Raw genomic sequence first — 12,938 nt, forward strand, 5'->3', positions numbered from 1 at the left:
AGATCCTTTAAGTGACTGGAAAGAACTCTGTATGCTGTCTGGGTTAGTTTTTCCTTTATCATTTGAGAGAGATGGAATGACTTTTTCCTTTGAATAAAAATCACCCAAACTATGCAGCAGGAGAAAGGAAGAAAGACTTGGTAATTTTGTTAAGATAATTTTCATATTTTCTGCAAAGCTTTCTTTTTGTCAATCCATGGGAAAGTTTGTTTTGTGGTGATTTTTTGACATCTTTTAGCTTCAGTGCACTCTATAGGATTAAAACCATAAGGGTAAGTACACCTCAGAGAATTGCAAAGTAAACTTCTGTTTACAAATACTGAATTAATACATACATTTAAATTTTCAGTGTTTTAGCATTATAAGCAGTGTATCTGAAAGAACAATAATATTTTGTGGGCCAACCAGAGTTAAAGTAGAGCAGACCACCTGAAAATTGGTTCAGAGAACTGCAGGAAGCCAGTGTGAGGTACGAATCAGACCAGAGTTAAAAGCTTGCCTTTATAAGGTACAATCTTATTTTGTGTTTGACAGCATTCAGTGACGTTCCTAATAATGAGATTAAGTTCATAAGTGTATCTAGTTTTCTATGTAGATTAGTCCAAACCCAAATTTTCTGATTTGCCTCTGGTAATACTCACCTCCCTCTGTTTCTGATAGCACTAAGGGAATTCTTTAATAATGAGGTTACAGTGCTGACATGTATATTCATGTTTCCTCCCTAGAGTTGTTTAAAAACCTAGAAATTCTTAATTATTCTCTCCTCTTTTTAGATGAAGAATGACCCGGTTGGGTCCTGACTCCTATGAAGTATTTTCAAATTGGGAAATTATGAAACCATCTGGATAGGCTCCTCAAAGATCAAACAAAAGTGACATGGTTTGCCCTGTTCTGCAGTGTTCAGGCCTTATGTATGTGAATTTATGGAACATGGTCATTTCTCTTTTTTTCCATACATGTTCCCATTAGTCTTTTCCCCCTGAGGATCAACCAATTAAATATCACTTAGGGAAACACTAGTGTATTCCTCCAAACTTAGAGAGCCATGCACTATGGGTAATTATGTGGCTTTTTCTTTAGAAAGGAAGGAATAATTATCAAATTTAAAACAAACTTGAGAATCTCCAAGAACAGCATAGTGACCCTTTTATGCTTGGTTAGTCAGATGGTCCTTGCAGTAGCCTGACCCTTTGAACAACTTCCCAGGTATGAAAGAGGAATAAGTATTTGAATCCAGTGGGTGGCCATTATCCGGAAGAAGGAATCTGCTTCATCTTGAAGCCAGCACCTATAAGAAACTGGAACTTGACCAAAGGCCAGTCAGTTGTTTTAAGCTGCAGCCAGATTTAAATGCCTGGCAGACCATTTTAATGGTTGTGATGATCTATTTTCATGGCATTAAGACCTGAATGGAAAATCCCACTAAGCCAACAAAGCCTTCTTTGGAAATGAGATGACCAGCAGTCCTTGGGTAGGATTCAGCCCTGTAACATGGTCTTCAGCTCATGCTTACAAGATGAGCAAAGAATCAAATCCACTCATAATTTATTTTACAAGAATAAAGTAATTTAACCAGTATACAAAAGATATAAGCAGGGCTCTGCCCCATCCCCACTCCCATCCCTGATTAAAACAACCCAGCTGAGCGGAATTTATGCTGTGCATGTATGTAGAGCTCTTAACTTCTCAGTCCTTGAAACTCAAGTTTATATTAGATGGTGTCTCAGAAGAGAGGTGACCATTCATTAGTTATTAAAGAGGAATTCATCTGTTCTAGTCTTAGTGGGAAGTTGGGTTGTCACAAAGCAAAAATACCTGTTGGCTGACAACAGGATGGTTCTGTTCCTACGGCCTTAGTTTTGAGTCATTAGCACACTTCTTTGGTTAGGTGTTTTGTTTGGTTGGTTGGTTGGTTTTTGGTACCAGAGATTGAACTCAGGGGCACTCGACCACTGAGCCACATCCCCAGCTCTATTTTGTATTTTATTTAGAGACAGGATCTCACTGAATTGCTCAGCATCTCACTTTTGCTGAGGCTGGCTTTGAATTCACAATCCTCCTGCCTCCGTTTCCCAAGCCACTGGTATTACAGGCATATGCCACTGCACCAGGCTGTTAGGTTGTTCTTTTTTAGAGGTGAGTCTTAAGAAACACTGCCTTGTGGGCTGGGGTTGTGGCTCATTGGTAAAGCACTTACCTAGTACATGTGAGGCACTGGGTTTGATTCTCAGCACCACATAAAAATAAATAAAAGTATTGTGTCCATCTACAACTAAAATATTTATATAAACAAACAAGCACTGGCTTGTGGTCAGAATTAAAATGTGAAGTAAGTTATGTCCATGTTGCCTTTTGATAGCTCAAGGACAAACTTGTGTCCCTATGAGTCAAGGACAGGTAGAAAATTGAGAAAATTTCTAAGAATAGATGTTGGATAGGAAGGAGCCAATATTTATATTTTCAAATGAAGAAGATACATTTAGGCTTGTGTTGAGTTGTTTTTGTTATTGTTTCTCTCATTTTTAAAGAAACATGCTAATAAATATATAAATGCCAAAATTATAAACACAAACTAAAAGTTTTGATAATTCTACCTTTTTTCTACTATTAACATATAAGTAACTTGGAATATACTCCTTCACTGTCTTCTTTTTCCCCCTTGAGCATTGAGCATATACTAACTTACAAAAACACTAAAATAATTAAATTGGGAATATGGGCAATTGCTTTTGTAGTACTGGGAATTAAACCCAGGTCCTTGCACAAGTTAGGCAAGTACTCTGATACTAGCTGTATCCCCAGTCCAGGACTATGAGCAATTTCTGATGTTTTCCCTTTCGCTTAATAATTATGAGCCCCGTCCCATGTTAATTTAGAAATCTAATCACCATTTTAAATGTGCAAGTTGATGATGAGTTTATATTTTTTTAAAAAAATATTTGTTAGTTCACATGGACTTATAAGGATGTTTAAATTACCATGAATTGAAATGTGATTTTACTACTAATCATATATTGGTTACTGTCATTATAAATGGGTTAACATAGTCTTCGTTATCTATTTCTTTTTTATCTCTTTGTTTATGCCTTTATTTTTTCTCCCTTGATTCTGATTTTTTGTGGTCTTAATTTTCTTTTTCCTCTTCTAGATTTCTGTCTCTCAAAATATTATTTTTGTGCTGGAGGGGCTGAGGCAGGAAGATCATGAGTTCAACACCAGCAAAAGCGAGGTGCTAAACAACTCAGTGAGACTCTGTCTCCATATAATATACAAAATAGGGCTGGGGATGTGGCTCAATGGTTGAGTGCCCCTGAGTGCAATCCCTGGCACCCCTCCCCCCACCAAAAAATACTAATCTCGTCTGCCTGTTTGTCATAAGTTTTCATTTGATGTCATGGATGCTGCTTAACTAGGACATGTGGTTAATTCATCGTGTTTGTCATGTCATCCCTAGAACTATTGGCAAGCAAATACTTACATCTCCCATGGCTATGCATTGACATTCTGTAGATTCCTAAATCAGCCAGGATTGTACACTCTGTGTCTAGGATTGCTACACAAAAAGAACCTTTACACTCTAAAACTCCCTGAGAAAAATTTTAGCTGTGGATCCACTTGTATTTCTAAAAGAATGATTCAAATATACAGCACCTTTGAAAGCTGCTTTTAGAGTCCACATTTGTATGAATATGATAAATTGAGAGAAAGTTTGCAGAGGGATAGGTGGACAGACATACCACCATGGGTTTTACTCATTGGAAGGTTCATGGGTCTTTAGAAAGTAAGAAATTGCTTCCTTCCATAGCCAGATATGATCCATGAAACCTTTTTATAAACAACTAAAACCAACTTGCGTATTATGGCACACACCTGGAATACCAGCAACACAGGAGGCTGAGGCAGGAGGATCACAAGTTTGAGGCCAGCCTAAACAACTTATTGAGACCTTGTATCAAAATAAAAAATGAAAAGTGGGTATATACTTCAGTGGTAGAGTGTCCCTGTGTTCAATCATCTGTACCAAAAAAAAAAAAAGAAAGAAAAAGAAAAACTACTAAACTAAAGCATACACAGAAAACATCCACAATCTTTGGACACTGTTCATCAGATGTGACCACTGGTTGAAAAGTATGTGTGATAATTCTGTGCTGTGTACTGAAATTAAGCATTCTGCCTGCTTCCCTTTCATGTCTAGATTTCCAACAAGATAAGCATGTTCTTTGTTAAAGACAGGGCCTTTTTCCATTTCATGGTCTGTTTTTGGCCTTTCTATGCAGGAAAACTCAAGATGGACAAACAACTTTCCTTATTGCATTAAAGCCGGTTAAATGAGAAGTCAATTATGGAAATGTGACTTGTCTTTCCTGGTGAGCTGACAGTCACATTTAATAACTGTGGCCTCTGCAGTAATGCTAGATAATGACTGAACCAAAACTCCCTTGTTCTTATGTCCAGCACAAGACAATTCTTACAAGCATTTATTCTTTTGTTCTGCATATGACTGTCTGCAATAACAGAAAGTTTATTAGCTGAGTCAAATATAACTAATTAGAACCCAAAGAGTGATCTAAAAGTATCACATTAAAATAAAAATCTATTCCCCATGAAGTAAATAATGCTAAATGAATTTTATTGTTAGTCACATCATTATCTAGGGCAGCCCTTAGTTTACCAACAGAAAATGGCAAAAATGAGACTGGAGGTACATCTACAAAATCCATTAGAGTCCCTTTGGGATATAGCTGTCAGCAGCTTCAGCTCTTGAACTTCTATGAGGCATGCTGTGTCCTTGACCAAGAAATGTGTTTTCCCATGTGTTTTATAAAGTAAACATCTGCAATGCTAAAGGCATAGTGCCAGGCACATCTGTGTCCATAGACATTGCTGTCCTAGATATAATGATTTCACCAGCAACAAAGTTCATTTAGCATTATCTATTTCAGGGTGAATAGATTTTCAGTATGACACTTTTAGATCACTCTTTGGGTTCTAATTAGTTACTTTATGACTGAGCTGATAAACTTTCTGTTACTACAGATGATCACATCCATATTCCGTTTCCTTTAGTGATGGCAAGTTCTCTGCAAGCAAGAATCCTATCTTCGTGATTTCCATAGACTTAGAAAAATCAAAACTCAGAATTGCATTAGTAGGTAGTCACTCAGATCAAAAGTGGTGGTAAGAGTAAGGAAGTGAGGGGCTGGGGTTGTGGCTCAGCACTTGCCTAGCATGTGTAAGGCACTGGGTTCAATCCTCACCACCACATAAAATAAACAAACAAACAAATAAATAAATGTGTTGGGCCCAATTACAACTAAAATAAATAAATAAATGATTATAGAAGTGAGAAATGTTTCCAAATATCCCTGTGACTCTATACACCAGTTGTCATAGAAAAACAAATGAGATATTTAAGAATTATCTTTCCCATTCTTTTTTAAAACCTGATTGTTTCCTAGTCTGAGACTATCTAGAAAGGATTCCAAGTACATTATGACTTGGATTTAAGTAACCTTTAGTTGGACTCAAATACATAATCTGAATATTTGAGAATTATTTCCCCTTGTCAGTTTAGCTGTTCTGTCGGAGGAGGGAATATTCTTAATGTGGTGATAATTCTGACAGGTTCCTAAGACAATAGTGAACTTGGTTAGAGTCTAAGAAATGTGGGTTTTGTCCATGTTTAAATGAAATGCAAACCTTTTTAGTTGTTTCCAATGTGATAAAGTAGTGTTGGCTTTGAGCCTCTTGGGTGTCTATAGTTGATTTACAAACTTAGGCTTACCGGGAGTCTCACACACACCCACCCCTCCTGCCCCCTTCTCAAAGGTACAACAATTTTTTCTTTTTCCTTTCCTTCCTTTTGTACTGGGGATTGGACCCAGGGGGTGGGTACTCTACCATTGAGCTACATTTCCAGTTTTTTCTTTCTTTTTTTTTTTTTTTTAAACAGGGTCTTGCTGAGTTGTCTTGAACTTACAGTCCTCCTATTTTCACCTTTCAGAGTTGCTGGGCTTACAGGCCTGTGTCACCATGCCTGGGGAGTAGCAGTTTTTTATTGAGACTTTAGGATAAAAACTCTCACATCTCATTCTAGAATATTTATATAAGAAAATTTCCTCCATAAACTTTACAATTTATATTGGTAAAAATGTAGACTTTTTTTTTTTTTTTTGCTGGTTTCCTCAGGAAATAAAATCAAGGCAGTTCTAAACCTAACAAAATAAACTTACAATATCTTATGCATGTTTATTAAAAGCAGAAACCATGAATAAGCCAATAAAAACTATTAAAATCACGATTCTACTACTCAGGGCTAACCGATATAAACACTTATATATCATAAAAAGCATTTTTCCCCTCTCCAAATACATGTCAGCTGCTTTGCAGAATAGAGTTGAACTACATGTACTTTTTACTTGAGCATATTTTTATTGGATGAAAAGTATTCTATCATACAACATAGGAAACTTTTATTGATAATCCCCTGATTTCTAGAGAACTTTTTTTTTTTTTAGAATAATGTTATAAATGATAGTTCATTTACTAGGCAAACTCCTCAGGTCCTAATTGATACCTGCCACATACCTCAGCTAAGCTTCTAAACAAATGGTGCCCCAGCATTTAGAATACAGGATTTGCTTATCATGTTACTTCTGTTCAAATCTCTGTAATCTAGGCAGTACCTGGCAACATCAGGAAGGTAGTGGACACTCTGCAGAATCTGAATGAATGGGAGGTGGGAATCCCTATCTGTCCTGGCTTTTCTGATTGGAACAGTGGGCACACTGTATAGCAAGATTCCCTCATGGTCAGTGTCTTTTGCATTTGTCAGCTTTAGCAACCTTGATAAAGACTCTTCCCAGGACCTTTCTTTATCTGTGTCAAAGATAGCTAGAGAAGGAAGGAAACTATATGAAAAACTTGGAACAATGAGTTGATATGTATAGTCTCTTCTACCCAACAACAGCAAAACACATATCTGTTTTAAGTGCATATGAAACAGTAATTTTTGATGTTTTGTTTTTGATACTGAGGATTTAATCCAGGGATCCTTTACCACTGAGCTACATTCCCCAGCCCCCCCCCTTTTTTTAAAAAAAGAGAGAGAGAGAGAATGAATTTTTAATATTTATTTTTTAGTTTTCGGCAGACACAACATATTTGTTTGTATGTGGTGCTGAGGATCGAACCTGGGCTGCATGCATGCCAGGCAAGCGCGCTACTGCTTGAGCCACATCCCCAGCCCCCAGATCCCTTTTAAATTTAATTTAATATTTTAGTTTTAAGACAGGGTCTTGCTAGTTTGTCCACGCTGGCCTTGAATCTGAGCTTATACCTACCATATATACCCATTCTGCTTCTAGGTATTTATACAAAAATGATGTATACAAAGCTGGGAATATATCTTAGTTGGTAGAGTGCTTGCCTTACATGCACAAGCCCTGGATTCAATTTCCAGCACCAAAAAAAAAAAAAAGATGTATACATCCATATGAAGACTTGTATGTGAATACTGATAGCCATTTTATTTACAAAAGCCAAAAACTAGAAAGAAATTGAATGTCTGTCAACAGGTACATAGATAAACTGTGATATCCATATAACAGAATACCACTCAGCGACAAAGGAACAGACTTGGATACATTTGACAACGTGGATGGGTGAAAGAATCCAGACAATGGGTACATAGTCTGTGGTGCCATTCGTGTAGACTTTCAGAACATACATAGTAATCTTCAGCATCAGAAACCAGATTAGTGCTTGCCTAAGAATGGGAGATGGTGGGCCAGGATGGGAAGAAGGATTAAAGGGATGTGAGACAACTCTTGGTAGTGTATTAATTGTGATGGTTTCTCAGGTTATATGTGTCAAAACTTAAATTGTATACTTTCAAGATGTATATAGTTCATTGTATATCAATTATGTAAAAATATCTGCTTGAAATATAAATAATAAATTAGAATTCTGGCACTATTGTATCATAATAGTGTTTATTAAATACCTGTATACAAATGACCTGACATTTTGTTGTATACTATTCTAGGTTAATAAAAGGATCTTGCTTGCTAGTTTGTGCTTCTGTACAATCAGAATCAGTGGAAAGTGTCAGAAACCTAGGAAATGTTCTATTTCTCACCGAGGAAAAATCTTTTATATTTATGGGTGGTTAACAGTTGAGCATTGAATTTTTCTTTAAGTAATGACATGATAGATAACCTAATGAAGAACTTAATCATATTGTATTACCTGGGTAGAATAAAAAATAGGGATAATCAATGGCTATTCCTTGCCTATTGAATCAAGATCGGTTTCCTAGGCTTTTGATATGCCCTGTGGTTTGACCTAAGTTTCCACCCAACAACGGCAAACACAAATCTGTTTTAAGTACACATGAAACAGTAATTTCTGTTGTAGATCATGAAAAAGTTACAAATTCCTGTTCAGTTTTGGCCCACCCTGCCCGCAGAACACACTGTACTGTCCCCCACATCATTATCTTGATTAATACTTTTTCTGCCTGTGATTCTTACCCATCCTCACCTCACCTTTGTCTCCATCTGGTTAAAATCCCACCAGTGCTTTAAATTCACATTCAGATGCTAATATGCTTTCTCATTCTCAGTGTCATTTATATTCTGTATGTTGGTGGACACTAAGCACATAGTTTGTACTGGGCACCTTGAACCATGCATATTTACATATATGTCTTGAATGAGTTTTGTCAACGGCACCTAGTAGTTACCTTGTACGTAGTAGACATACATACTGGTGGTACCATAGAAGAATATATTGGGAATAGAACTGAGCAGATGCAAAATTACACACTGTAGCAACTACTTGGATGTGTTTGACATATTTATTATACTTTTATATTTCTTAAAATTATTGTAATTAACATCATTGAGGGAAGCAGTGACAGGACAAGCAGGAGAAATAAAGTGTTTCAGGTTTTAGTTTTGAAGTTCCTTATGTGGTCATATGGTTAGAGCACAGGAGTGGTAGATTTACCGTACTCATTTTGTATTTTTCTTAAGCTAGTGCTTAAATTATAAGGAAACACAAACCTCCTTCTCTGATTTTAGAACTGGGAAGTAGTTGGTTGGAGAATGGGAAGTCAATTTATAATTTTAAATCAGCTAGATATAATTCATTGAGAAATCCAAGTAGAAATAACTATAAGAGCTTAATGGCATCTCCACATTACAGTATTCATTGTATCATGGAAAGAGCATGGATTTGGTAGGAGCCATGAATAATTGGGGAAATATTTTTGAAATTTCAGGTGACAGCTATCTTGTGGCTTGTGTCCACACCTTTACTCACTTCTTAAATTTATTTTTCTAGGTTCGGACCCTATTTGTCAGCGGTCTCCCTCTCGATATCAAACCTCGGGAGCTCTATCTGCTTTTCAGACCATTTAAGGTACCTTTTATATCTTTCAGAAATTGTAGAAGGATACAAAAAGGCTGTGTTTTCCATGCTTTGAAAGGGCTTTTTGGAGGAAGAAAAAATGTTTGAGAGAGCACCTTGTAAAGAGATGTTTTCAAAAAGGTTAATGAGTAAAAGAGAGTTAACAACTGAGTTTTCATGCACAGTCTCACCTAGGAAGATAGACTGAAACTGCCTTTTGGCCTCCAACGACTCATCTAGCTAGAGAGGTCTCTTACTGATGTAAATATACATCTGGCCCCAGGGGTCTCTATTCCATGTAATCTCCCCTGTTTGTTCTACTCCAATTGAGGCTAACTATAGACAATGAAAAGGTTATAAATTACATACTACCTATTTATATTTCAAATGCAATAAGGTAAATCAAACCCTGTCAGTTGCTTCCTTATTAGTTGGAATAGTATTCTTGATAAGGAGACATTTAAAAATGGTCTTTTTTGAACACTATTATTTTTTCCCTGGCAAAAGTTCTAAATTTCAAACCAAATTTTGCAGAAAGCTGTGTATAAATTAAGAGGAATCTTTCTCTGTGTTTAGTGAAATATTTAATGCAATCACCTGTCCTTCCTGACTGTGGAAATAAAGTTACTTTAGAGATATTTAACATTACTGGGAATGAAAACTTAATAGGAAATTGGACTAAAGCTGAAATAACCATGCTGGCTTTTGGAGGATAGGAGGAAACTAGAACTTATCAGAATATGGGCCTTGAAGGCTTCATGAATTCAGGGCCTATGTCCAGGAGCTCTGAGCTGGTCATTGTGGATATGTCAGCTACAACACCTGTCGGGTCACCCTTATGATAGGCAATAGACAGTCTTGGTTTCTGATTAAAGATCCATCCTGATTGAGGCAGGACATGTTGGACAGGATTCAGCTTAGGAGGAAAGATTAGAGTCTAGGTTGTATGCCAAGAAGACACCATGTGGTGATAGACCTCACTGCATTCTAATAGCCAACTGCAGAATGAAGTAGTAATGATGACAGCACAGAGGGAAACAGGAAGGGTAATTCAAGACTGGCTGATAGGAAATGGGAAAGGAGGAGAAGGTATTATGAAGAGAGTGTCAACTTTATGGAATTCCTAGAGTTTCATATACAGGATCACAGTTGTATAAAAAGAGCCATTTCTGTGACTTTTAAAGCTAGTTGATCTTCTTCTTTTTTTTAAATTTATTTTTTAGCTTTAGGTGGACACAATATCTTTATTTTATTTTTTTAATGTGATGCTGAGGATCGAACCCAGTGCCTCATGCATACTAGGCGAGTGCACTACTAGTTGAGCCATATCCTCAGCCCCTAGTTGATCTTCTTAACCGACAAAATATTGTTATGTTTGTATGTATAAGAGGAAGATTTGGCCAACAAAGCCCTTAGATGTATTATTATCTCATTTCATTATTACCACAGTTCCTTAAGGTGGCTTAGCCCCATTGTTTCAAATGATGAAAATGAAACTTGGAACAGTTAACTATATATTATGCTCAAGTTTGCACACATAATAAATGGCAGGACCAAAGAGGCAGGCATTTGACTGCCAGTCCTGTTTTAAACTATGATATTATACAGTTCTTTGTGGTTTCAGAGCATGGTATTTCCCTGCCAGTGATGTTTTACTTGAATGAAATATCCATTTGTCCTTTGCTTCTGAGACCTTGGGACTGTTTAAGCCTCCAGGTTTTTTAGGAGAGAGCCTACCTTGAAAAAAGAAAGAGGCAGGACTGTGAATCATGACCTTTCTGTCCAGAAGAGCTCAAGGCCTTGGAGGTAGAATGTTTATAGTAGCTAATTGGTAACCAGGTTTTGTGCTGGAAAGATGTGAGGATGAATCAATCCTAAAATCCTGTCCAAAAACCCCAATGCTAAAGTTAGGACCTTGGTACATTACTAACAGCCCTCTTTTAATTAAAGTCCCTGGAGGCTGACCCTAGTCTACAAATCTGTCTTTGCACTGATGTTTTTAGTGGTCAATCATGTCAAGTGGTGTTTTTTTCTGTCATCCATCAGAGAAAGCCACTAGTTATTGATTATTTCCAGAAATGAACACACTTTCTTACTCTTATCCTGAGGAACTAGTTGGGGGAAGGGAGAAGAGAGGTAGTGGAAAAGTTAGGGGATGTTTCCATCTTCCTTAGGAATGAGCTGGAATAGAAACCCCAGAGGGAGGTTTTGCATGTCCCAGCATTATGGAAACCAGCTACTTCATTAAATAAGCAGAATGCAACAAAATGCAGTATCACTGTCTGTTCAGCCTTTTATGGTCGTCTGAGGTTTTGATCAATAAATTGTATGCTTAAGTGTTTCATTATTATTATTTTATTAGCAAATGTATGACCAAATTAAACATGCTCTAAACTTCTTATTATTAAATTTACTCTCTTCCCTCTCCTAGTTTTATGAAATCCCTATCCTTACCGAGTCTAAGAAGACAAAGATCTGTTGTTGACAAACATTCCCATTACCCTATATTGCATAATTTCATGGAAAAAATAGAAAAGAGGAAAACATAGATAACTACATGATTTCTTTTGGACCCCAAGTAATAAAATAGGGGTGTGTGGGGTTATGTGTCTGTAATTTGCTTTCCCAACTGCATTTGTGCAAAAAGCTAGATAGTCATAGAGGGTCATGTTTACTAGCTAGATGGTATTACATTCTCCCCACCCATATTCATTTTGAGGGCTAAACTTGGTTCTTCTTATTTCCAGGGCTATGAGGGCTCTCTTATAAAGCTTACATCTAAGCAGGTAAGAATTTCAAACTTCTGTATAAATGATGACTTTTTTACTTTCTCCAGAGTATTAAATGGGGTTTAACACTCTTTTTTAATTCCAGTTAGGATTTGATTTTTGTTGTGGTTACTATTGCTTTAAAATTAAGGGTGAGCTCTATTAGGATTTGCGTAGGAAGATAATGTGTAGTTCTATAGTCTTCTAGCTAGGATATTTGGGATTGTCCCAAAATGTGGCAAAAATGATGCCTCCAACATAGTTATATTAAGGCTGATTTGTATGTTCAAATAAAATGATTAAATATCAACCAAATTCACTTGTACTCCCAATTTTTTTCCATTTCTTTTAAGAGGTTAAATGGGTAAACTTTTACAAGTGATATGAATATCCGATAGTGAAGAATCATGCTGTTCCTCAAACCCCTAATAACTCAGGCAGAGTCCCTAATTGAGAATGGAGCACAGAAGATACAGAATGGAGCTGGTATTCAGTGGCCTGGCAGTTCCTACAAGTTTCTTGGAGATTAGCTATATGCTTGCTTGCTTGGTTGCTTGCTTTCTCTTTTTTAAGCCAAATACTTGGCATTCTTGCCTCTCAATCACTTTTGTCTCTCTGGTTCATCTGAAATAAGCTACATTGCATGTAACTTGCTTGGCTGTTAAAATAGAGTCCAAAGGGATTATGGCTCCCACCTACAGTGTGGTTTATGCCTATAATACAGGATTTTTTTTTTTTTTTTGAAGGCATCCCTAG

The 12,938-nt window shown here is 36.7% G+C and overlaps 1 protein-coding gene across 5 annotated transcripts in view; it reads left to right on the forward strand.

Annotated features, from left to right (window-relative positions):
• The window catches only part of Rbpms (RNA binding protein, mRNA processing factor), a 168,461-nt gene that overhangs the window by 61,111 nt on the left and 94,412 nt on the right, over positions 1 to 12,938 (forward strand). For all 5 annotated transcript variants that reach the window (XR_003303069.2, XM_077792569.1, XM_026414048.2 and 2 more), the window contains exons 2-3: positions 9,349 to 9,426; positions 12,162 to 12,200. Coding sequence is in view for 4 of the 5 variants with exons in the window: in XM_077792569.1 (XP_077648695.1) it covers positions 9,349 to 9,426; positions 12,162 to 12,200 (117 nt within the window). In the remaining variant the exon portion in view is untranslated. The remainder of the gene's footprint in view (positions 1 to 9,348; positions 9,427 to 12,161; positions 12,201 to 12,938) is intronic.

The sequence above is a fragment of the Urocitellus parryii genome, chromosome 14 (assembly GCF_045843805.1).
Source record: "Urocitellus parryii isolate mUroPar1 chromosome 14, mUroPar1.hap1, whole genome shotgun sequence".
Lineage (NCBI taxonomy): Eukaryota > Metazoa > Chordata > Mammalia > Rodentia > Sciuridae > Urocitellus > Urocitellus parryii.